The 25,668-nt window shown below is 43.7% G+C and overlaps 1 protein-coding gene across 2 annotated transcripts in view; it reads right to left on the bottom strand.

Moving 5' to 3' along the window:
• Positions 1 to 25,668, bottom strand: part of LOC129827462 (protocadherin-11 X-linked-like) — a 355,317-nt gene that overhangs the window by 286,172 nt on the left and 43,477 nt on the right. For both annotated transcript variants that reach the window (XM_055888346.1, XM_055888347.1), the window contains exon 3: positions 5,861 to 8,347. In XM_055888346.1, coding sequence (XP_055744321.1) covers positions 5,861 to 8,347 — 2,487 coding nt within the window. The remainder of the gene's footprint in view (positions 1 to 5,860; positions 8,348 to 25,668) is intronic.

Below are 25,668 nucleotides of genomic sequence, written 5' to 3'. Positions count from 1 at the left end.
GAAGTTTGGGAAATTTTCCATAATTTTTACAACCCTACCCTTATTGAAAAAACCTATGAATAAATTTTTTTTATAACACAAGTTCCAAAATCACGTTTTCATGTGATTCTCTACATGTGACAACATGTACAGAAACATGTGACAACATGTACAGAAACATGTGTAAACATAAAATGACACATTCCAAAAAAATATGTCAAATCATGTGATTTTCTACATGTCAAATCGTGATTTTTTACATGTCAAATCATGTGATTTTCCACATGTCAAATCATGTGATTTTCTACATGTCAAATCGTGATTTTTTTACATGTCAAATCATGTGATTTTCCACATGTGCTATATCATGTGGTTTTTCTGTTAGGGTTAGCTATTACACTTAGCTAGAGTGATTGTTTTAGGTAATATATTGTAAATTACAACAACAACATAATCACATCTGCCATCCTTTCAAATGTTCATGTTCTGAGATCATGTCAAATGGTAATATCTATGTACAGTATGTTAAGTATGAATATGTTAATGGCCTTGCTAGCTAAGAAAACACACAAACCACAGGAGGTTTTGGTCTGACATCAACAACTGACCTGGTATGCACTATGGCCCTGTGGAATATGGGACAAACAAAAGAGCATATTGGCCTCATTGCTGTTGCATATTCATGCCCGTGTCTGAGATCACTCAGCCAGCCAGGGAGGTTGCTCACTTGATCTGCCACAACTAAAGCACAGATGGAGACAGAGGTTTCCCGCACGTCACCGGGGGGGATTGACCTCTAAATCTACCGGCTGAGAACAGGGAGATAGACAGAGATAAAAGAAAAGGAAGGCAGATATGAGGGAGGGAATAAAAGAGAGAAGGGAAGCTAGGGAGAGAGGAAAAGAGGCTATGGTGCACTGAGCAGCATTGGCTCCCACCAAACAAAGCTCTTAAGATATTAAGATACCATATGGTGCCATAAATATGTAGTCTCTGAAGTATTTTTGACAAGCTTCCCTCTTTAGCGCCTACATCCGTAAGTCCCCTTAAACATTCATCTGACCTTCATCTGTAAGTCTCCTGCGTCTCCTATTAGGATTCAATGTGTGCTGTTATATCCTTTATCCTCTAGCTGCTTTAGGTAAAAGGTCAATGGAAGAGGCACGTAAAATCACTGTCTTTCACTTTCATGAACAAATAAAAACATCACAATCTGCTTTATCCTGTATTTTGGACTTTTTTGTATTACAGGTTTACGCTCAGGGAGATTGAGTGGTGTCAACTTGCCATATGCTGCTTTTGTTAAGGCCAGGCTGACTTGAACGGATCACAATTGTGAATTCTACACTCGACAAAACATTTTCATTTCATGAGATAAAGAAAAACATGAATGTTAATATTCTGGGGAGCATTAGAGAATTTATCTGAACTGGATCAATGTTAAAAGAGGAATCTATTGGAGCGAGAGTTTAGACAAGTCAAAACTAGGAAGTTGTAGCCAGTATTGTCAGTCATTGGCTGTCAGAGGTCCAATAATATTAAAGACCTAGTAACTGGCAATAATATTTAGGTATTGTTATGTTCATTCCTTGTATAATGACAAACCGGGGCGTAGGTTGAACTACTTTTAATGAACATATATGTCAGCTAGAAAACTCCATATTTAGCCATGCAAGGCATTCTTCAACCACCTGTACTCCCCCCCCCCCCCCGCCGCATAGCCTGCTGGGTAACGTATTCTAAATGTTATTAACACATAACAACACAGGTATACCTGATATAATCTTAACAATCCTAAAGGACATTGACTTCCTTCCTCTTTTATCTTTTATCTTCTCCCGAAACCTAATTACAGAGATGTTAATCATATTGTATTATGAGTGATTAACACTTTTATTCATTTAATTAGCCTTTTGAGCTCCAGATTCTCACCAGACCCTGATTTACTTCACGTATAGGCTTTGAATACGCACACTTAACTGTCACATCTATTGCCAACAGGGAGGCCCCTACTTTTCAAGCGCTCCAGGTGACAGGAGATTACAATAGAGATAATAGATATACCATCATCCTGACATCTCTAAGGTGGCGCTGGTATTTCAGTTTGAACAACGCTGTTCCCATTTTACACCATAAAACATGTGTTTGACAGAATCTGACCAAATATTATGACCAATAATTACCCCATAAGAAACAAAAAAAAAAGTGATTAAACTCGAAATGCCTGACCAATAATTACCCCATAAGAAACAGATAATGATTCAATTCAACTCGCAAAGCCTTTTTCAGATTAGCAAGCCCTAAAATCCACTAGATAAAATATAATGATTGAACAGCTGATTCGGCACATTACAAGGACGGAGGAGAGGTGATTTAATCATGAATTCATTCAGATTAGCTGAAAGGAGAAGTATTTCTGATGAACAACATCAGTGACATGGAATATATGAAAAACACCATTAATACTGCCTCCCCAACATTACATTTTTTTTTTACATCTGAATTTATCTGAATTTTTACCAAAACATTGGATAAATATTTGTGCATATTTCAGGGGGTCTTTTAGTGCAGGGCTTAACCAGTATGAGTGCAAAGCCATTCTGACAACTTGACAGGGAGTATTACAAACAACTGAAGTATATGTTCCCGTGCAGGCTACGCAAGTAGGCTTACGGATAATGTATCATGGCCAGTGTTGCTTTTAAATGGGGTTTAAATAAAAGATTGGTAAGGGAAATTAATATCTGTTCTGTGTGGGTGTCTCTTTAAATTACCATGTACACACCTCATCAGTGGATCGACGGTCATCTGTAAGAACTATGCTACAAGGGATTGAAAATTATAGACAGTAATCTGTAAGAACTATGCTACAACAGGCCACAATGAGGGCAACAAGGCAATCCCCCCCCCCCCAAAAAAAAATCTGTACAAATCTGTGAAGATTGACAAGTACAAAATTCAAGAATGTTACACTGCATCAAATAAAATCCATAAAAGATGTATGATAAAACTGCACCAGAATGTGTTATTTTAGATGTGAACAAAAATCATGAAAAACAAAAGACAAAAAAAACCAAACATTACATTTACTACAAACTAATCCCCGCATTTAAAATCAAATGTATCGTACTGTATGAATGAATCCCATGCTATGCCCATTAATACAGAATTAATAAATCCTATGTTATGTATGTTAATACTGTCTCTCTACCACACCATAACGACTACCAATGATGAACCCTAACCTATATTAATACTGTCTCTACCACACCATAACGACTACCAATGATGAACCCTAACCTATATTAATACTGTCTCTACCACACCATAACAACTACCAATGATGAACCCTAACCTATATCACAACACCAACCAGCTGCTTCAAAAAAGATCCTTCAAGCTAAGTCATTAAAGATTATAAGGAATTGGTTAAATGGACTGAGCAACCATCTTTTACTGACTCTATCTAGCTACCCCCTCCTCCTATTGGTCCTAAGCCCTCGTCTAGCTACCCCCTCCTCCTATTGGTCCTAAGCCCTCGTCTAGCTACCCCCTCCTCCTATTGGTCCCAAGCCCTCGTCTAGCTACCCCCTCCTCCTATTGGTCCCAAGCCCTCGTCTAGCTACCCCCTACTCCTATTGGTCCTAAGCCCTCGTCTAGCTACACCCTCCTCCTATTGGTCCCAAGCCCTCGTCTAGCTACCCCCTCCTCATATTGGTCCTAAGCCCTCGTCTAGCTACCCCCTCCTCCTATTGGTCCTAAGCCCTCGTCTAGCTACCCCCTCCTCCTATTGGTCCCAAGCCCTCGTCTAGCTACCCCCTCCTCCTATTGGTCCTAAGCCCTCGTCTAGCTACCCCCTCCTCCCATTGGTCCCAAGCCCTCATCTAGCTACCCCCTCCTCCTATTGGTCCTAAGCCCTCGTCTAGCTACCCCCTCCTCCTATTGGTCCCAAGCCCTCGTCTAGCTACCCCCTCCTCCTATTCGTCCCAAGCCCTCGTCTAGCTACCTTCTCTTTCTATTGGTCCTAAGCCCTCGTCTAGCTACCACCTCCTCCTATTGGTCCAAAGCCCTCGTCTAGCTACCTCCTCTTTCTATTGGTCCGCCCCGCTCCGCCCCGCTCTGCTCTGCCCCGCTCTGCTCCGCCCCACTCTGCTCTGCTCCGCCCCGCTCTGCTCCGCCCCGCTCTGCTCCGCCCCACTCTGCTCTGCTCCGCCCCGCTCCGCCCCACTCTGCTCTGCTCCGCCCCGCTCTGCTCCGCCCCACTCTGCTCCGCCCCGCTCTGCTCCGCCCCGCTCTGCTCCGCCCCGCTCTGCTCCGCCTCGCTCTGCTCCGCCCCGCTCTGCTCCGCCCCACTCTGCTCTGCTCCGCCCCGCTCTGCTCCGCCCCACTCTGCTCTGCTCCGCCCCGCTATGCTCCGCCCCGCTCTGCTCCGCCCCACTCTGCTCCGCCCCACTCTGCTCTGCTCCGCCCCGCTCTGCTCCGCCCCACTCTGCTCTGCTCCGCCCCGCTATGCTCCGCCCCGCTCTGCTCCGCCCCCCTCTGCTCTGCTCCGCCCCGCTCTGCTCCGCCCCGCTCCGCCCCACTCTGCTCTGCTCCGCCCCGCTCTGCTCCGCCTCGCTCTGCTCCGCCCCACTCTGCTCCGCCCCGCTCTACTCCGCCCCGCTCTGCTCCGCCCCGCTCTGCTCTGCTCCACCCCGCTCTGCTCCACCCCGCTCTGCTCCGCCCCACTCTGCTCTGCTCCACCCCGCTCTGCTCCGCCCCACTCTGCTCTGCTCCGCCCCGCTCTGATCCGCCCCGCCCCGCTCTGCTCCGCCCCGCTCCGCTCCACTCTGCTCTGCTCCGCCCCACTCTGCTCTGCTCCGCCCCGCTCTGCTCCACCCCGCTCTGCTCCGCCCCACTCTGCTCTGCTCCACCCCGCTCTGCTCCGCCCCACTCTGCTCTACTCCGCCCCGCTCTGCTCTGCTCTGCTCCGCCGTATTGTCTGCCCTCACAAGGCCACCTCTCCTCACCTCCCTGGCCTGCATTTATTTATTAGGGCACTTCGCATTTGGCATATCTCTTAGAGAATCATAAGCCTCAGACCAGACACTATCATTCAAATGCATTTTTGCTTTGCTCTACTCCTCACGCTGACAAAGCCTTCAGAGCCTCCACAGTCAAGACACCACTTAATATCTCCAGCACGCAACTGAAATCTGGGATTATTTAATGAGGTCTTATTATTCTGTAGTGGAAACTCTTGGGGGATATACGTTTCCTACTATTTCAGGGGAAAGTGAACAGCTGATTGAACCCAAATCAAACACTCTATGTTTGGTTTTCTCTGTCTGTCAGACATGCTAGTTTTTTTTTCAGGTGTGTCAATCAAAAAAGCTTAGCGCTGCTTTAATCCGTTGGTCCTCAGCAAATACACCTGGGCAGAGTTCAATTAGTAGCATGGCCAACTTGATTCTCAAGCATGCTATTACTCTGCCACCAGCCTTCTCACTTAAGATTCTCATTTAACACTGGTTCCCACCATTCCACTGCCACCATTATACTTTAAAGTGGAACATTAACCCAAATAAGGTTAAAGGGTTTAACAAACATATAATACAAGATAGCAAAGGGAGGTATAATCTGTCTTTTTGGGAAGTAAAGATAGATTTCATTTGAATGAAGTTTCTTGGCCAGACTTCAGTTCTCTCCTTCCTCTCTGAGGTATTCTTCCTCAATATTCAATGCTGATGACATTAATGCACATGTGACTTTTTGAGTGGTTCAATCTCCCGTCTCCCTCCCACTGCAACCCATCACCCTCCATCTTATCAACAAAGGGACACTGGTACGGGGAGTGGGAGTGGGAACAATAGGTAGCTTTAGAAAATAAGTTATGAATTACCTGTCTGGTGTGGATTTGCCCAGGAGTCTTGAATCCCCCCTGACAGCTGCACTCTGAGACCGAGTACGGGTCTGAGCTGGTGGAGGAGCACTTGGAGTGCGAGTCACAGCCCACCACAAACGTGTTGTCTAGCGGGAGCTCCTGAATCACGTGGTGTTTATTGGGCGCCATCGGGGTCTCTGGTTTGATTTGGAAGGTTGGCTGGGGGGAGGCAGACTTGTAATGCTTGGCTAAGTCTGGACTGTCAGGTTTGAAGGTGGTCGGCGTAGTGGCCCAGTTGTATTTCCCCATGGTCTGCTCATCTAACTCCACAGGCAGGTCCAGGGTTCCATTAATGTGCTCCTGGCTGGGATCATCAGGCTTGGATTCTTCTATGCTGACAAAGTTCAAGAGGAGGCTCTTAGGGGATCTCTTCTTTTTCTTCTTTTTCTTCTTGATTTGACGGTTCTCCTGGTTGGGCGACACCCACTCGCCGCTCTGCTTGCCCTTCTGCACCACTTTGTGCCTGGGCGTCTGACGACAGCGCACCAAGGCTGTCACGAAGATGACTAAGATGACGGTCATAGTCCCAGCTATAATAGCGATGACAACAATCACGTATCCGTTGGCTTGGGGTGTGACCTCACTGTCTCCCACGTTACGGTCCAACGGAGTCTCCAAGCTCTTACGTAGCTGCTCTTGAATGAACGTGGCGTTGGATACAGTCTCGTTAATGAACAGGTGAATGAGGGCGATTGCGTGTAAGGACTCTGGCTGGCCCAGGTCTTTGACTTTCACCACTAGCCTGTGTAAACCCTGATCGGCTGAGACTATCTTCTCCTGCAGAGTTATATTACCAGTTGTTTTGTCTATGGCAAACAGCCCTCTTGGTGATTCCCCAATTATGCTGTACTGCAGCTCAGCATTCATGCCAGTGTCATTGTCTATAGCGAACACCCTGGTGACCACAGACCCAGGGCTGGTGGTAGACTGGACCAGATCGTATGAGTAGTTGGACGAGGGAATAAGAAAAACGGGTCGATTGTCATTGACATCCACAACGTTTATGGTGACCTTGGCGTATGAAGTGCTGGGTGGTTGCCCTCCGTCTATAGCCTTCACCATAAAAGTGTATGAGCTCTGCTGCTCTCTATCAAACGTGATGTTGGGTTTGATCACACCGGTCTGGGGATCAATAATGAAATTGTCTTTCCCGTTCAGGATGGACAGTGTTATGACAGAGTTGTCACCTGCGTCAGAATCTGTGACGGTGATCAGACCCACGGTCCCGTACAGAGGCAGGTTCTCAGGCACGTAGAAGTTATACTCAGGATGGGTGAAAGCTGGGCTGTTGTCGTTGAGGTCCTGCACTATTAACCTCACTGTGACATTGCTCTGCAGGGAAGTAGACCCATTGTCTCTCGCCATGACAGTGAATGAATACTTCTCCTGCTTCTCTCTGTCCAGGCGTTTGCCAACGGAAAGGATTCCTGACCGTCGATCTATGTTAAACCCATCAGGGGCGTCAGGGCCAAGAGAATAAATAATCTCTGCATTATGACCGCTGTCTGCATCCATGGCACTGATCTTTATGAGCTGCGTGGATGGATCATTGTTTTCTGGTATGGACAGCTGAATCTCAGGCTGAGGGAAGATGGGAGCGTTGTCATTCTCATCCTTAATTTTAATTAAAACCATCGCTGAAGTGTTCAAAGGAGGCTTCCCAGAATCCGACGCCACTATCTTAATAGCATATTCCCTGGTTGTTTCGTAATCTAGGGGGGCCGCAGTCTCCAGCAGGAACTGATCATTAAAGACTGGCTTTAACCTGAAAGGAACATCGTGGTCAGTATAACAAGTCACTTTTCCGTTCAGATCAGAGTCCTTGTCCGTCACTGTAATTAGGGCTATTTTTGTGTTGAGAGGAGCGTTCTCCGACAGTAGAACCGTTCCATTTACAAGGTTCATTATGTACCGAGTGTCTATGGACGGAACGTTGTCATTAATGTCCGTTACGTTGACGATAACAGCAGCTCTGGAGGGGGTGGAGCTGCCATCGCTGGCTAGGACAATGAGTTTGTGGACTGGGGTGGCCTCCCGGTCTAAGGGCTGCTTGACAGTGATCAGCCCGGTGGTGCTGTCGATGGAAAAATGCCTCTTGGTGGATGAGGAGATCTGATTAGAGAAGGAGAAGTGGATCTGGGCGTTGGAGCCGAGGTCTGCGTCTGTGGCGTGGAGCTGGGTGACGGAGGTTCCTATGGGTGCGTTCTCGGGGATGTTCACCTCCACCTCACTGTCCTTGAAGACCGGCCGATTGTCGTTGACGTCGGAGATGGTGACCTGGAGGATGGCCGTGCTGGACTTGGGTGGCGTTCCTCCGTCCTCCACCTTGATCTTCATGACGAAGGTGTCCTTCTGCTCGCGGTCCAGGCTCTGCTGGACGATCAGCTGAGGCCATCTGTCTCCCTCCGGGGTCTCGATGATGTCCAGGCCAAACTCACTCACACTCTGTAGAGACAGGGAGATAACGAAGAACACAGATAATTAGTGAGTTTCAGTCATATGTTACTGGACTACATGAAACTACTGTGCTGTCCTGTACATCCCGGAGCATGTTACTAATTGCTTTGTTATTCATCAGTGTGGGGACGTATGCATTCATAGCCTGATTTCTGGGAATTTCACATGCACTTCACCTGAAACATTACTCTCTTTTATGGCATGTTGTACGGTGCTATAGTCTACAAGTGGTCCTGTAAACTGTCACTAGACTCACACAGCTGGTTTCATTGTCCAGAATTAACACAAATAAACTGTAGTTTGTTTTAGCTTCAACAGATGTTTGTTCTCATTGCAGCAAAACACTATTGTGAAAGTTTTTTTAATGTTCACAACATATTTTCTTTAAGACTAAATCCAGAGGAAAAGATCCACTTATTACCGAAATACTGTTGGATGCTGAGAGCGAGGTAAACCGTTATGTCCATAACCAAAAAAAGTTTAGCTCTTCTTTATGTTATAAACAAGAAACTGACAGACGGAATCTACCCATATCGTATAATGTTTTAGCCCCCCTTGCCTTCCACAGTGGAACTGCTTTGACACAAATTTGATTCAATTTTATCTTACTATCTTGCGTCTACTTTTGGAATTGAGGAGACAGCTCACAAAATGTCAAGTTCATATGTGAGAGAGACAGTTGAAAGTGAAGCCACAGAGATAAGCTTTATGTATTAAAGGGACAGAGAGACTCCACATTAAACAGACTTTCACCCAAGGGGTGCTAAACCAGTAGGCCATAGTAAAGCCTGATGAAAATGAAAACAAATGCATGTAATCCCCATGAGAAACTGACTCTGACTGTTCAAAGTAATTGCCTTCCCCCCCAAAAATGTAGCACTATTATTTATGATTACAGATCAGATATGTGGTAAAGATGGGTCCTGGCATATTTGCAATCGTTTTGATTTAGAGAGGGAGAGGGGGGTGAAGAGGGATATGGAGAGGGATGTGGAGATGGAGGTGGAGAGGGATAGGGAGAGGTTGAGGGGGTGAGGAGGGAGAGAGAGAGAGGTTGGGGGAGGTGGAGAAGGAGGTGGAGAGGGATAGGGAGAGGGAAGTGGAGAGGTTGAGGGAGGTGGAGAGAGATAGGGAGAGGTTGAGGGAGATGGAGAGAGAGAGATTGAGGGAGGTGGAGAGGGAGGTGGAGAGGGAGATGGAAAGGGATAGGGCGAGGTAGAGGGAGGTGGAGAGGGAGGTAGAGGGAGAGAGAGAGAGAGGTTGAGGGAGAGAGAGAGGGAGGTGGAGAGGGAGAGAGAGAGGGAGGTGGAGAGGCATAGGGAGAGGTAGAGAGAGGTGGAGAGAGATAGGGAGAGGTTGCGGGATGTGGAGAGGGATAGGGAGAGGGAGGTGGAGAGGGAGAAATATAGAGAGAGGAAGAGGGATAGGGAGAGGGAGGTGGAGAGGGAGAAAGAGAGAGAGAGGGAGAGGGATAGGGAGAGGGAGGTGGAGAGGGAGAAAGAGAGAGAGGGAGAGGGATAGGGAGGTGGAGAGGGAGAAAGAGAGGGAAAGGGAGAGAGAGGTAGAGGGAGGTGGAGAGGGAGAGAGAGAGGGAGGTGGAGAGGGATAGGGAGAGGGAGGTGGAGAGGGAGAGAAAGAGGGAGAGGGAGGTAGAGAGGGATTGGGAGAGGTAGAGGGAGGTGGAGAGGGATAGGGAGAGGTTGAGGGAGGTGGAGAGGGATAGGGAGAGGGAGGTGGAGAGGGAGAGAGAGAGGGAGGTGGAGAGGGAGAGAGAGGGATATGGAGGTGGAGAGGGAGAGAGAGAGGGAGGTGGAGAGGGAGAGAGAGGGGGAGGTGGCGATGGAGAGAGAGCGAGGTGGAGAAGGATAGGGAGAGTGGGAGAGAGGGAGGTGGAGAGGGATAGGGAGAGGGAGAGAGAGGGAGGTGGAGAGGGAAAGGGATAGGGAGAGGTTGAGGGAAAGGGAGAGAGAGAGGGAGGTGGAGAGGGAGAGAGAGGGGGAGGTGGAGATGGAGAGAGAGCGAGGTGGAGAGGGATAGGGAGAGGGAGAGAGAGGGAGAGGGATAGGGAGAGGGAGAGAGAGGGAAGTGGATAGGGAGAGGGAGGTGGAGATGGAGGTGGAGAGGGATAGGGAGAGGTAGAGGGAGGTGAGGAGGGAGAGAGAGAGGTTGGGGGAGGTGGAGAAGGAGGTGGAGAGGGATAGGGAGAGGGAAGTGGAGAGGTTGAGGGAGGTGGAGAGAGATAGGGAGAGGTTGAGGGAGAGAGAGGGAGAGAGAGAGGGAGGTGGAGAGGGATAGGGAGAGGGAGGTGGAGATGGAGGTGGAGAGGGATAGGGAGAGGTAGAGGGAGGTGAGGAGGGAGAGAGAGAGGTTGGGGGAGGTGGAGAAGGAGGTGGAGAGGGATAGGGAGAGGGAAGTGGAGAGGTTGAGGGAGGTGGAGAGAGATAGGGAGAGGTTGAGGGAGAGAGAGGGAGAGAGAGAGGGAGGTGGAGAGGGATAGGGAGAGGGAGGTGGAGAGGGAGAGAGAGAGGGAGAGGGAGGTAGAGAAGGATCGGTAGAGGTAGAGGGAGGTGGAGAGGGATAGGGAGAGGTTGAGGGAGGTGGAGAGGGATAGGGAGGTGGAGAGGGAGAGGGAGGTGGAGAGGGAGAGAGAGGGATATGGAGGTGGAGAGGGAGAGAGAGGGGGAGGTGGAGATGGAGAGAGAGCGAGGTGGAGAGGGATAGGGAGAGGGAGAGAGAGGGAGGTGGAGAGGGATAGGGAGAGGGAGAGAGAGGGAGGTGGAGAGGGATAGGGATAGGGAGAGGTTGAGGGAAAGGGAGAGAGAGAGGGAGGTGGAGAGGGAGAGAGAGGGGGAGGTGGAGATGGAGAGAGAGCGAGGTGGAGAGGGATAGGGAGAGGGAGAGAGAGGGAGGTGGAGAGGGATAGGGAGATGGAGAGTGAGGGAGGTGGAGAGGGATAGGGATAGGGAGAGGTTGAGGGAAAGGGAGAGAGAGAGGGAGGTGGAGAGGGATAGGGAGAGGTTGAGGGAAAGGGAGAGAGAGAGGGAGGGAAAGGGAGAGGGATAGGGATAGGGAGAGGTTGAGGTAGAGGGAGAGGGAGAGGTTGAGGGAAAGGGAGAGAGAAATCTAAGAACCTAAATGAGACACATGCATTTCAAGAAACAAAGAGGGTCTTTGAAGGTCTTTCAGTCAGAAGCAGTTTCATGCTAAAACAAGAACAAATCATCATCTTTAAAGAGATAAGCTTCATGCTGCACATAATGTTGGAAGAGATTACTCTGTCTAGGCACAGCTAGAGATAAAGAAACATACATTCTGACTGTGAACGGTACAATTTAGACCAAATGTGTTCACTTGACAACCCAGTAGGTTTAGAACCAGTATCCGTCCTGTACCAATATAGTAAGGACCATGGCAGAGGGCGGAAGGCCAATACTATGTCCTGGTAGCTGCAGCATAGACATGTTGTACAGGGTTGTTGTTGGTGTTGAGGGTTCACTTGCTGTGAATGTTGTCACCAGTCTGAACCACTGCAAGGTGACAGAAGTCCCTCCAGAAAACAAAGCAGCACTGCCTGAATGAGGATCACTTTATCGACACTTGACATACATCTATTTTACTACAGGCTGAGACAGAACTCAACATAAGACTGGAGAGCAAGAACAATGACAATCCAACAACAATGAGTTCTAGTAGAAGATGAGTTCTAGTAGTAGATGAGTTCTATAGAAGATGAGTTCTAGTAGAAGATGAGTTCTAGTAGAAGATGAGTTCTAGTAGAAGATGAGTTCTAGTAGAAGATGAGTTCTAGTAGATGATGAGTTCTAGTAGAAGATTAGATCTAGTAGAAGATGAGTTCTAGTAGAAGATGAGATCTAGCAGAAGATGAGTTCTAGTAGAAGATGAGTTCTAGTAGAAGATGAGTTCTAGTAGAAGATGAGTTCTAGTAGAAGATGAGTTCTAGTAGAAGATGAGTTCTAGTAGAAGATGAGTTCTAGTAGAAGATGAGTTCTGTAGAAGATGAGTTCTGTAGAAGACGAGTTCTAGTAGAAGATGAGTTCTACAGAAGATGAGTTCTAGTAGAAGATGAGTTCTGTAGAAGATGAGTTCTATAGAAGATGAGTTCTATAGAAGATGAGTTCTTGTAGAAGATGAGTTCTGTAGAAGATGAGTTCTTGTAGAAGATGAGTTCTATAGAAAATGAGTTCTATAGAAGATGAGTTCCAGTAGAAGATGAGTTCTACAGAAGATGAGTTCTAGTAGAAGATGAGTTCTAATGAGTTCTAGTAGAAGATGACTTCTAATAGAAGATTAGTTCTTTAGAAGATGAGTTCTTTAGAAGATGAGTTATAGTAGAAGATGAGTTCTGTAGAAGTTGAGTTCTTTAGAAGATGAGTTCTTTAGAAGATGAGTTCTTTAGAAGATGAGTTATAGTAGAAGTTGAGTTCTAGTAGAAGATGCGTTCTGTAGAAGATGGGTTCTAGTAGAAGATGAGTTCTGTAGAAGATGAGATCTGTGGAAGATGAGTTTTGTAGAAGATGAGTTCTGTGGAAGATGAGTTCTAGTAGAAGATGAGTTCTAGTAGAAGATGCGTTCTGTAGAAGATGGGTTCTAGTAGAAGATGAGTTCTAGTAGAAGATTAGTTCTGTAGAAGATGAGTTCTAGTAGAAGATGAGTTCTACAGAAGATAAGTTCTGTAGAAGATAAGTTCTGTAGAAGATGAGTTCTAGTTGAAGATGAGTTCTGTAGAAGATGGGATCTGTGGAAGATGAGTTCTGTAGAAGATGAGTTCTGTGGAAGATGAGTTCTAGTAGAAGATGAGTTCTAGTACTAGTAGAAGATGAGTTCTTTAGAAGATGAGTTCTTTAGAAGATGAGTTATAGTAGAAGATGAGTTCTAGTAGAAGATGCGTTCTGTAGAAGATGGGTTCTAGTAGAAGAGGAGTTGTAGTAGAAGATGAGTTCTAGTAGAAGATGAGTTCTAATGAGTTCTAGTAGAAGATGACTTCTAATAGAAGATGAGTTCTTTAGAAGATGAGTTCTGTAGAAGTTGAGTTCTAGTAGAAGATGCGTTCTGTAGAAGATGGGTTCTAGTAGAAGATGAGTTCTAGTAGAAGATGAGTTCTAATAGAAGATGAGTTGTAGTAGAAGATGAGTTCTAATGAGTTCTAGTAGAAGATTAGTTCTAATGAGTTCTAGTAGAAGATGAGTTCTAATAGAAGATGAGTTCTAATAGAAGATGAGTTCTTGTAGAAGATGAGTTTTAGTAGGAGACGAGTTCTTTAGAAGATGAGTTCTTTAGGAGATGAGTTCTAGTAGAAGATGAGTTTTAGTAGAAGATGAGATCTAGTAGAAGATGAGTTCTGTGGAAGATGAGTTCTGTAGAAGATGAGATCTAGTAGAAGATGAGTTCTAGTAGAAGATGAGTTCTACAGAAGATGAGTTCTAGTAGAAGATGAGTTCTAGTAGAAGATGAGTTCTAATGAGTTATAGTAGAAGATTAGTTCTAATGAGTTCTAGTAGAAGATGAGTTCTTTAGAAGATGAGTTCTAGTAGAAGATGAGTTCTTTAGAAGATGAGTTCTAGTAGAAGATGAGTTCTAGTAGAAGATGAGTTCTAGTAGAAGATGAGTTCTAGTAGAAGATGAGGTTTTGTAGAAGATGAGTTCTGTAGAAGATGAGTTCTAGTAGAAGATGAGTTATAATGAGTTCTAGTAGAAGATGAGTTCTAATAGAAGATTAGTTCTAGTAGAAGATGAGTTCTAGTACTAGTAGAAGATGAGTTCTTTAGAAGATGAGTTCTTTAGAAGATGAGTTATAGTAGAAGATGAGTTCTAGTAGAAGATGCGTTCTGTAGAAGATGGGTTCTAGTAGAAGAGGAGTTGTAGTAGAAGATGAGTTCTAGTAGAAGATGAGTTCTAATGAGTTCTAGTAGAAGATGACTTCTAATAGAAGATGAGTTCTTTAGAAGATGAGTTCTGTAGAAGTTGAGTTCTAGTAGAAGATGCGTTCTGTAGAACATGGGTTCTAGTAGAAGATGAGTTCTAGTAGAAGATGAGTTCTAATAGAAGATGAGTTGTAGTAGAAGATGAGTTCTAATGAGTTCTAGTAGAAGATTAGTTCTAATGAGTTCTAGTAGAAGATGAGTTCTAATAGAAGATGAGTTCTAATAGAAGATGAGTTCTTGTAGAAGATGAGTTTTAGTAGGAGACGAGTTCTTTAGAAGATGAGTTCTTTAGGAGATGAGTTCTAGTAGAAGATGAGTTTTAGTAGAAGATGAGATCTAGTAGAAGATGAGTTCTGTGGAAGATGAGTCCTGTAGAAGATGAGATCTAGTAGAAGATGAGTTCTAGTAGAAGATGAGTTCTACAGAAGATGAGTTCTAGTAGAAGATGAGTTCTAGTAGAAGATGAGTTCTAATGAGTTATAGTAGAAGATTAGTTCTAATGAGTTCTATTAGAAGATGAGTTCTTTAGAAGATGAGTTCTAGTAGAAGATGAGTTCTTTAGAAGATGAGTTCTAGTAGAAGATGAGTTCTAGTAGAAGATGAGTTCTAGTAGAAGATGAGGTTTTGTAGAAGATGAGTTCTGTAGAAGATGAGTTCTAGTAGAAGATGAGTTATAATGAGTTCTAGTAGAAGATGAGTTCTAATAGAAGATTAGTTCTAGTAGAAGATGAGTTCTAGTAGAAGATGAGTTCTGTAGAAGTTGAGTTCTAGTAGAAGACGTGTTCTGTAGAAGATGAGTTCTAGTAGAAGATGAGTTCTAGTAGAAGATGAGTTCTAATAGAAGATGAGTTCTAATAGAAGATGAGTTCTAATAGAAGATGAGTTCTAGTAGAAGATGAGTTCTAATGAGATCTAATAGAAGATGAGTTCAAGTAGAAGATGAGTTCTGTAGAAGATGAGTTCTAGTAGAAGATGAGTTCTGTAGAAGATGAGTTCTAGTAGAAGATGTGTTCTGTAGAAGATGAGTTCTAGTAGAAGATGAGTTCTAATAGAAGATGAGTTCTAATAGAAGATGAGTTCTAGTAGAAGATGAGTTCTAATGAGTTCTAATAGAAGATGAGTTCAAGTAGAAGATGAGTTCTGTAGAAGATGAGTTATAGTAGAAGATGAGTTCTGTAGAAGATGAGTTCTATAGAAGAGTAGTTCTGGTAGAAGATGACTTCTGGTAGAAGATGAGTTCTGGTAGAAGACGAGTTCTAGTAGAAGATGAGTTCTAGTGGAAGATGAGTTCTGTAGAAGATGAGTTCTAATAGAAGATGAGTTCTAGTAGAAGATGAGTTCTGTAGAAGATGAGTTCTAGTAGAAGATGAGTTCAAAAGAAGATGAGTTCTAGTAAAGATTAGTTCTGTAGAAGATGAGTTCTGTAGAATATGAGTTCTAGTAGAAGATGAGTTGTAGTAGAAGATGAGTTCTAATGAGTTCTAGTAGAAAATTAGTTCTAATGAGTTCTAGTAGAAGATGAGTTCTAATAGAAGATGAGTTCTGTAGAAGATGAGTTCTGTAGAAGATGAGTTCTGTAGAAGATGAGTTCTTGTAGAAGATGAGTTCTAGTAGGAGACGAGTTCTTTAGAAGATGAGTTCTTTAGGAGATGAGTTCTAGTAGAAGATGAGTTCTAGTAGAAGATGAGATCTTGTAGAAGATGAGATCTAGTAGAAGATGAGTTCTGTGGAAGATGAGTTCTGTAGAAGATGAGATCTAGTAGAAGATGAGTTCTAATAGAAGTTAAGTTCTAGTAGAAGATGAGTTCTAATAGAAGATGAGTTCTAGTAGAAGATGAGTTCTAGTAGAAGATGAGTTCTAGTAGAAGATGAGGTCTTGTAGAAGATGAGTTCTATAGAAGATGAGTTCAAGTAGAAGATGAGTTCTAGTAGAAGATGAGTTCATGTAGAAGATGAGTTCTAGTAGAAGATGAGTTCTAGTAGAAGACGAGTTCTAGTAGAAGATGAGTTCTTGTAGAAGATGAGTTCTAGTAGAAGATGAGTTCTAGTAGAAGATGAGTTATACAGAAGATGAGTTCTAGTAGAAGATAAGTTCTATAGAAGATGAGTTCAAGTAGAAGATGAGTTCTTGTAGAAGATGAGTTCTAGTAGAAGATGACTTCTAGTAGAAGATGAGTTCTTGTAGAAGATGAGTTCTAGTAGAAGATGAGTTCTAGTAGAAGATGAGTTCTAGTAGAAGATGAGTTCAAGTAGAAAGTGAGTTCTACAGAAGATGAGTTCTAGTAGAAGATGAGTTCTAGTAGAAGATGAGTTCTAGTAGAAGATGAGTTCTAATGAGTTCTAGTAGAAGATGAGTTCTATAGAAGATGAGTTCAGGGAGAAAATTAGTTCTAGTAGAAGATGAGTTCTAGTAGAAGATGAGTTCTAGTAGAAGATGAGTACTAATGAGTTCTAGTAGAATATGAGTTCTATAGAAGATGAGTTCAAGTAGAAAATGAGTTCTTGTGGAAGATGAGTTCTAGTAGAAGATGAGATCTAGTAGAAGATGAGTTCTTGTAGAAGATGAGTTCTAGTAGAAGATGAGTTCTAGTAGAAGATGAGTTATACAGAAGATGAGTTCTAGTAGAAGATAAGTTCTATAGAAGATGAGTTCAAGTAGAAGATGAGTTCTTGTAGAAGATGAGTTCTAGTAGAAGATGACTTCTAGTAGAAGATGAGTTCTTGTAGAAGATGAGTTCTAGTAGAAGATGAGTTCTAGTAGAAGATGAGTTCTAGTAGAAGATGAGTTCAAGTAGAAAGTGAGTTCTACAGAAGATGAGTTCTAGTAGAAGATGAGTTCTAGTAGAAGATGAGTTCTAGTAGAAGATGAGTTCTAATGAGTTCTAGTAGAAGATGAGTTCTATAGAAGATGAGTTCAGGGAGAAAATTAGTTCTAGTAGAAGATGAGTTCTAGTAGAAGATGAGTTCTAGTAGAAGATGAGTACTAATGAGTTCTAGTAGAATATGAGTTCTATAGAAGATGAGTTCAAGTAGAAAATGAGTTCTTGTGGAAGATGAGTTCTAGTAGAAGATGAGATCTAGTAGAAGATGAGTTCTGTAGAAGATGCGTTCCAGTAGAAGATGAGTTCTAGTAGAAGATGGGTTCTAGTAGAAGATGAGTTCTATAGAAGATGAGTTCTATAGAAGATGAGTTCTATAGAAGATGAGTTCTTGTAGAAGATGAGTTCTTGTAGAAGATGAGTTCTTGTAGAAGATGAGTTCTATAGAAAATGAGTTCTATAGAAGATGAGTTCTAGTAGAAGATGAGTTCAAGTAGAAGATGGGTTCTAGTAGAAGATGAGTTCAAGTAGAAGATGAGTTCAAGTAGAAGTTGAGTTCTAGTAGAAGATGAGTTCTAGTAGAAGATGGGTTTTAGTAGAAAATGAGTTCTAGTAGAAGATGAGTTCTTGTAGAAGATGAGTTCTATAGAAGATGAGTTCAAGTAAAAGATGAGTTCTTGTAGAAGATGAGTTCTATTAGAAGATGAGTTCAAGTAAAAGATGAGTTCTTGTAGAAGATGAGTTCGAGTAGAAGATGAGTTCTGTAGAAGATGAGTTCTGTAGAAGATGAGTTCTGTAGAAGATGAGTTCTATAGAAGATGAGTTCTATAGAAGATGAATTCTTGTAGAAGATGAGTTCTGTAGAAGATGAGTTCTTGTAGAAGATGAGTTCTATAGAAAATGAGTTCTATAGAAGATGCGTTCTATAGAAGATGAGTTGTATAGAAGATGAGTTCTATAGAAGATGAGTTCTAGTAGAAGATGATTTCTAGTAGAAGATGGGTTCTAGTAGAAGATGAGTTCAAGTAGAAGATGAGTTCTAGTAGAAGATGAGTTCTAGTAGAAGATGGGTTTTAGTAGAAAATTAGTTCTTGTAGAAGATGAGTTCTAGTAGAAGATGAGTTATAGTAGAAGATGAGTTTTAGTAGAAGATGAGTTCTATAGAAGATGAGTTCTAGTAGAAGATGAGTTCTAGTAGAAGATGATTTCTAGTAGAAGATGAGTTCTTGTAGAATATGAGTTCTATAGAAGATGAGTTCTGTAGAAGATGAGTTCTAGTAGAAGACGAGTTCTATAGAAGATGAGTTCTGTAGAAGATGAGTTCTAGTAGAAGATGAGTTCTAGTAGAAGATGAGTTCTAGCAGAAGATGAGTTCTAGTAGAAGATGAGTTCTAATGAGTTCTAGTAGAATATGAGTTCTATAGAAGATTAGTTCAAGTAGAAGATGAGTTCTAATGAGTTCTAGTAGAAGATGAGTTTTATAGAAGATGAGTTCTAATGAGTTCTAGTAGAATATGAGTTCTAGTAGAAGATGAGTTCTAGTAGAAGATGAGTTCTAGCAGAAGATGAGTTTTATAGAAGATGAGTTCTAATGAGTTCTAGTAGAATATGAGTTCTAGTAGAAGATGAGTTCTAGTAGAAGATGAGTTCTAGCAGAAGATGAGTTCTAGCAGAAGATGAGTTCTAGTAGAAGATGAGTTCTAATGAGTTCTAGTAGAAGATGAGTTTTATAGAAGATGAGTTCTAATGAGTTCTAGTAGAATATGAGTTCTAGTAGAAGATGAGTTCTATAGAAGATGAATTCAAGTAAAAGATTAGTTCTTGTAGATGATGAGTTCTATTAGAAGATGAGTTCAAGTAAAAGATGAGTTCTTGTAGAAGATGAGTTCGAGTAGAAGATGAGTTCTAATGAGTTCTAGTAGAAGATGCGTTCTATAGAAGATGAGTTGTATAGAAGATGAGTTCTATAGAAGATGAGTTCTAGTAGAAGATGATTTCTAGTAGAAGATGGGTTCTAGTAGAAGATGAGTTCAAGTAGAAGATGAGTTCTAGTAGAAGATGAGTTCTAGTAGAAGATGGGTTTTAGTAGAAAATTAGTTCTTGTAGAAGATGAGTTCTAGTAGAAGATGAGTTCTAGTAGAAGATGAGTTCTATAGAAGATGAGTTCTAGTAGAAGATGAGTTCTAGTAGAAGATGAGTTCTAGTAGAAGATGAGTTCTTGTAGAAGATGAGTTCTATAGAAGATGAGTTCTTCTTAGCTAGCTACTTAGCTGGCTACATAGCCGTCTTTGTATCAAAGATAATTGTGTAGTTATCGAGGTTCGCTGAGGTTCGCTAGCCAGGTATTCTCGTCCTAACGTAACGTAACGTAGTCAACCCTGCTAGCTAGCCAGCTAGCCACCGATTAGCAGCACTGTAGAAACGATTACATTACAACGGAACGACTTGATTTGTGTAGTGTTAGCTAGCTACATAGTTTTCTTTGCTATCTTTGTATCTAAGATAATTGTGTAGCTTTGAGTAATTATCGGTTAGCTAGCCAGCTATTTTCGCCTGCCGCGCTGCCGTCCTCCTACCTAGCCAACACTGCTAGCTAACACTGCTAGCTAGCCAACTTCTACCGAATAGCAGCACTGTAGAAACTTACATTACAACGGAACGACTTGATTAGCGTAGTGTTAGCTAGTTGTCTTTGCTGTCCTTGTATCCATGATAATTGTGTAGTTTAGAGAAATTTAGAGAAATTGTCGAGGTTACCTAGCCAGCTTCACTTCAACAACGCAGCCACTGCTAGCCAGGCTACTTCACCAGCCAGCAGTACTATATCATCTTAGTCAATAAGATCTTTTATTTTATTTATTTTTTGCAACGTAAGCTTAACTTTCTGAACATTCGAGACGTGTAGTACACTTGTCATTCTAATCTCCTTTGCATTAGCGTAGCCTCTTCTGTAGCCTGTCAACTATGTGTCTGTCTATCCCTGTTCTCTCCTCTCTGCACAGACCATACAAACGCTTCACACCGCGTGGCCGCGCCCACCCTAACCTGGTGGTCCCAGCCCGCACGACCCACGTGGAGTTCCAGGTCTCCGGTAGCCTCTGGAACTGCCGATCTGCGGCCAACAAGGCAGAGCTCATCTCAGCCTATGCGTCCCTCCAGTCCCTCGACTTCTTGGCACTGACGGAAACATGGCTCACCACAGATAACACTGCTACTCCTACTGCTCTCTCTTCGTCTGCCCACGTGTTCTCGCACACCCCGAGAGCTTCTGGTCAGCGGGGTGGTGGCACCGGGATCCTCATCTCTCCCAAGTGGTCATTCTCTCTTTCTCCCCTTACCCATCTGTCTATCGCCTCCTTTGAATTCCATGCTGTCACAGTTACCAGCCCTTTCAAGCTTAACATCCTTATCATTTATCGCCCTCCAGGTTCCCTTGGAGAGTTCATCAACGAGCTTGATGCCTTGATAAGCTCCTTTCCTGAGGACGGCTCACCTCTCACAGTTCTGGGTGACTTTAACCTCCCCATGTCTACCTTTGACTCATTCCTCTCTGCCTCCTTCTTTCCACTCCTCTCCTCTTTTGACCTCACCCTCTCACCTTCCCCCCCTACTCACAAGGCAGGCAATACGCTTGACCTCATCTTTACTAGATGCTGTTCTTCCACCAACCTCATTGCAACTCCCCTCCAAGTCTCCGACCACTACCTTGTATCCTTTTCCCTCTCGCTCTCATCCAACACTTCCCACACTGCCCCTACTCGGATGGTATCGCGCCGTCCCAACCTTCGCTCTCTCTCCCCCGCTACTCTCTCCTCTTCCATCCTATCATCTCTTCCCTCTGCTCAAACCTTCTCCAACCTATCTCCTGATTCTGCCTCCTCAACCCTCCTCTCCTCCCTTTCTGCATCCTTTGACTCTCTATGTCCCCTATCCTCCAGGCCGGCTCGGTCCTCCCCTCCCGCTCCGTGGCTCGACGACTCATTGCGAGCTCACAGAACAGGGCTCCGGGCAGCCGAGCGGAAATGGAGGAAAACTCGCCTCCCTGCGGACCTGGCATCCTTTCACTCCCTCCTCTCTACATTTTCCTCTTCTGTCTCTGCTGCTAAAGCCACTTTCTACCACTCTAAATTCCAAGCATCTGCCTCTAACCCTAGGAAGCTCTTTGCCACCTTCTCCTCCCTCCTGAATCCTCCTCCCCCCCCCCCCCCCTCTTCCCTCTCTGCAGACGACTTCGTCAACCATTTCGAAAAGAAGGTCGACGACATCCGATCCTCGTTTGCTAAGTCAAACGACACCGCTGGTTCTGCTCACACTGCCCTACCCTGTGCTCTGACCTCTTTCTCCCCTCTCTCTCCAGATGAAATCTCGCGTCTTGTGACGGCTGGCCGCCCAACAACCTGCCCGCTTGACCCTATCCCCTCCTCTCTTCTCCAGACCATTTCCGGAGACCTTCTCCCTTACCTCACCTCGCTCATCAACTCATCCTTGACCGCTGGCTACGTCCCTTCCGTCTTCAAGAGAGCGAGAGTTGCACCCCTTCTGAAAAAACCTACACTCGATCCCTCCGATGTCAACAACTACAGACCAGTATCCCTTCTTTCTTTTCTCTCCAAAACTCTTGAACGTGCCGTCCTTGGCCAGCTCTCCTGCTATCTCTCTCAGAATGACCTTCTTGATCCAAATCAGTCAGGTTTCAAGACTAGTCACTCAACTGAGACTGCTCTTCTCTATATCACGGAGGCGCTCCGCACTGCTAAAGCTAACTCTCTCTCCTCTGCTCTCATCCTTCTAGACCTATCGGCTGCCTTCGATACTGTGAACCATCAGATCCTCCTCTCCACCCTCTCCGAGTTGGGCATCTCCGGCGCGGCCCACGCTTGGATTGCGTCCTACCTGACAGGTCGCTCCTACCAGGTGGCGTGGCGAGAATCTGTCTCCTCACCACGCGCTCTCACCACTGGTGTCCCCCAGGGCTCTGTTCTAGGCCCTCTCCTATTCTCGCTATACACCAAGTCACTTGGCTCTGTCATAACCTCACATGGTCTCTCCTATCACTGCTATGCACACGACACACAATTAATCTTCTCCTTTCCCCCTTCTGATGACCAGGTGGCGAATCGCATCTCTGCATGTCTGGCAGACATATCAGTGTGGATGATGGATCACCACCTCAAGCTGAACCTCGGCAAGACGGAGCTGCTCTTCCTCCCGGGGAAGGACTGCCCGTTCCATGATCTCGCCATCACGGTTGACAACTCCATTGTGTCCTCCTCCCAGAGCGCTAAGAACCTTGGCGTGATCCTGGACAACACCCTGTCATTCTCAACTAACATCAAGGCGGTGGCCCGTTCCTGTAGGTTCATGCTCTACAACATCCGCAGAGTACGACCCTGCCTCACACAGGAAGCGGCGCAGGTCCTAATCCAGGCACTTGTCATCTCCCGTCTGGATTACTGCAACTCGCTGTTGGCTGGGCTCGCTGCCTGTGCCATTAAACCCCTACAACTCATCCAGAACGCCGCAGCCCGTCTGGTGTTCAACCTTCCCAAGTTCTCTCACGTCACCCCGCTCCTCCGCTCTCTCCACTGGCTTCCAGTTGAAGCTCGCATCCGCTACAAGACCATGGTGCTTGGCTACGGAGCTGTGAGGGGAACGGCACCTCAGTACCTTCAGGCTCTGATCAGGCCCTACACCCAAACAAGGGCACTGCGTTCATCCACCTCTGGCCTGCTCGCCTCCCTACCACTGAGGAAGTACAGTTCCCGCTCAGCCCAGTCAAAACTGTTCGCTGCTCTGGCACCCCAATGGTGGAACAAACTCCCTCACGACGCCAGGACAGCGGAGTCAATCACCACCTTCCGGAGACACCTGAAACCCCACCTCTTCAAGGAATACCTAGGATAGGATAAAGCAATCCTTCTGCCCCCCCCCCCCCCCCCCCTTAAAAGATTTAGATGCACTATTGTAAAGTGGCTGTTCCACTGGATGTCATAAGGTGAATGCACCAATTTGTAAGTCGCTCTGGATAAGAGCGTCTGCTAAATGACTTAAATGTAAATATAAATGTCTGTAGAAGATGAGTTCTAGTAGAAGAAGAGTTCTATAGAAGATGAGTTCTGTAGAAGATGAGTTCTAGTAGAAGATGAGTTCTAGTAGAAGATGAGTTCTAGCAGAAGATGAGTTCTAGTAGAAGATGAGTTCTAATGAGTTCTGGTAGAATATGAGTTCTATAGAAGATTAGTTCAAGTAGAAGATGAGTTCTAATGAGTTCTAGTAGAAGATGAGTTTTATAGAAGATGAGTTCTAATGAGTTCTAGTAGAATATGAGTTCTAGTAGAAGATGAGTTCTAGTAGAAGATGAGTTCTAGCAGAAGATGAGTTCTAGTAGAAGATGAGTTCTAATGAGTTCTAGTAGAAGATGAGTTCTAATGAGTTCTAGTAGAAGATGAGTTTTATAGTAGATGAGTTCTAATGAGTTCTAGTAGAATATGAGTTCTAGTAGAAGATGAGTTCTATAGAAGATCAGTTCAAGTAGAAGATGAGTTCTAGTAGAAGATGAGTTCTGTAGAAGATGCGTTCTTGTAGAAGATGAGATCAAGTTGAAGATGAGTTCTAGTAGAAGATGAGTTCTGTGGAAGATGAGTTCTAGTAGAAGATGAGTTCTAGTAGAAGATGAGTTCTGTAGAAGATGAGTTCTTGTAGAAGATGAGATCTAGTAGAAGATGAGATCTAGTAGAAGATGCGTTCTTGTAGAAGATGAGATTAAGTAGAAGATGAGTTCTTGTAGAAGATGAGATCAAGTTGAAGATGAGTTCTAGTAGAAGATGAGTTCTGTGGAAGATGAGTTCTAGTAGAAGATGAGTTCTAGTAGAAGATGAGTTCTGTAGAAGATGAGTTCTTGTAGAAGATGAGATCTAGTAGAAGATGAGATCTAGTAGAAGATGCGTTCTTGTAGAAGATGAGATTAAGTAGAAGATGAGTTCTTGTAGAAGATGAGTTATTGTAGAAGATGAGTTCTATAGAAGATGAGTTCAAGTAAAGGATGAGTTCTTGTAGAAGATGAGTTCTAGTAGAAGATGAGTTCAAGTAAAAGATGAGTTATTGTAGAAGATGAGTTCTAGTAGAAGATGAGTTCTAATGAGTTCTAGTAGAAGATGAGTTCTAATGAGTTCTAGTAGAAGATGAGTTCTACAGAAGATGAGTTCCAGTAGAAGTTGAGTTCTAGTAGAAGTTGAGTTCTAGTAGAAGATGAGTTCTAATAGAATATGAGTTCTAGTAGAAGATGAGTTCTAGTAGAAGATGAGTTCTAATGAGTTCTAATAGAAGATGAGTTCTAGTAGAAGATGAGTTCTAGTAGAAGATGAGTTCTAGTAGAAGATGAGTTCTAATGAGTTCTAATAGAAGATGAGTTCTAATAGAAGATGAGTTCGAGTAGAAGAGGAGTTCTAGTAGAAGATGAGTTCTGTAGAAGTTGACTTCTAGTAGAAGATGTGTTCTGTAGAAGATGAGTTCTAGTAGAAGATGAGTTCTAGTAGAAGGTGTGTTCTGTAGAAGATGAGGTTTTGTAGAAGATGAGTTCTGTAGAAGATAAGTCCTGGTAGAAAATGAGTTCTAGTAGAAGATGAGTTCTAATAGAAGATCGGTTATAGTAGAAGATGAGTTCTAGTAGAATATGAGTTCTAGTAGAAGATGAGTTCTAATGAGTTCCAGTATAAGATGAGTTCTAATAGAAGATGAGTTCTAATCGAAGATGAGTCCTAGTAGAAGATGAGTTCTAGTAGAAGATGAGTTCTAGTAGAAGATGAGTTCTAGTAGAAGATGTGTTCTGTAGAAGATGAGTTCTGTAGAAGATGAGTTCTGTGGAAGATGAGTTCTAGTAGAAGATGAGTTCTAGTAGAAGAGAAGCTCTGTAGAAGATGGGTTCTGGAAGAAGATGAGTTATATAGAAGATGGGTTCTGGAAGAAGATGAGTTCTTGTAGAAGATGAGTTCTAGCAGAAGATGAGTTCTAGTAGAAGATGAGTTCTAATGAGTTCTAGTAGAAGATGAGTTCTAATGAGTTCTAGTAGAAGATGAGTTTTATAGTAGATGAGTTCTAATGAGTTCTAGTAGAATATGAGTTCTAGTAGAAGATGAGTTCTAATCGAAGATGAGTCCTAGTAGAAGATGAGTTCTAGTAGAAGATGAGTTCTAGTAGAAGATGAGTTCTAGTAGAAGATGAGTTCTGTAGAAGATGCGTTCTTGTAGAAGATGAGATCAAGTTGAAGATGAGTTCTAGTAGAAGATGAGTTCTGTGGAAGATGAGTTCTAGTAGAAGATGAGTTCTAGTAGAAGATGAGTTCTGTAGAAGATGAGTTCTTGTAGAAGATGAGATCTAGTAGAAGATGAGATCTAGTAGAAGATGCGTTCTTGTAGAAGATGAGATTAAGTAGAAGATGAGTTCTTGTAGAAGATGAGTTATTGTAGAAGATGAGTTCTATAGAAGATGAGTTCAAGTAAAGGATGAGTTCTTGTAGAAGATGAGTTCTAGTAGAAGATGAGTTCAAGTA

The sequence above is a fragment of the Salvelinus fontinalis genome, chromosome 29 (genome assembly GCF_029448725.1).
Source record: "Salvelinus fontinalis isolate EN_2023a chromosome 29, ASM2944872v1, whole genome shotgun sequence".
Lineage (NCBI taxonomy): Eukaryota > Metazoa > Chordata > Actinopteri > Salmoniformes > Salmonidae > Salvelinus > Salvelinus fontinalis.
This window is presented reverse-complemented; position numbering and strand designations above follow the sequence as displayed.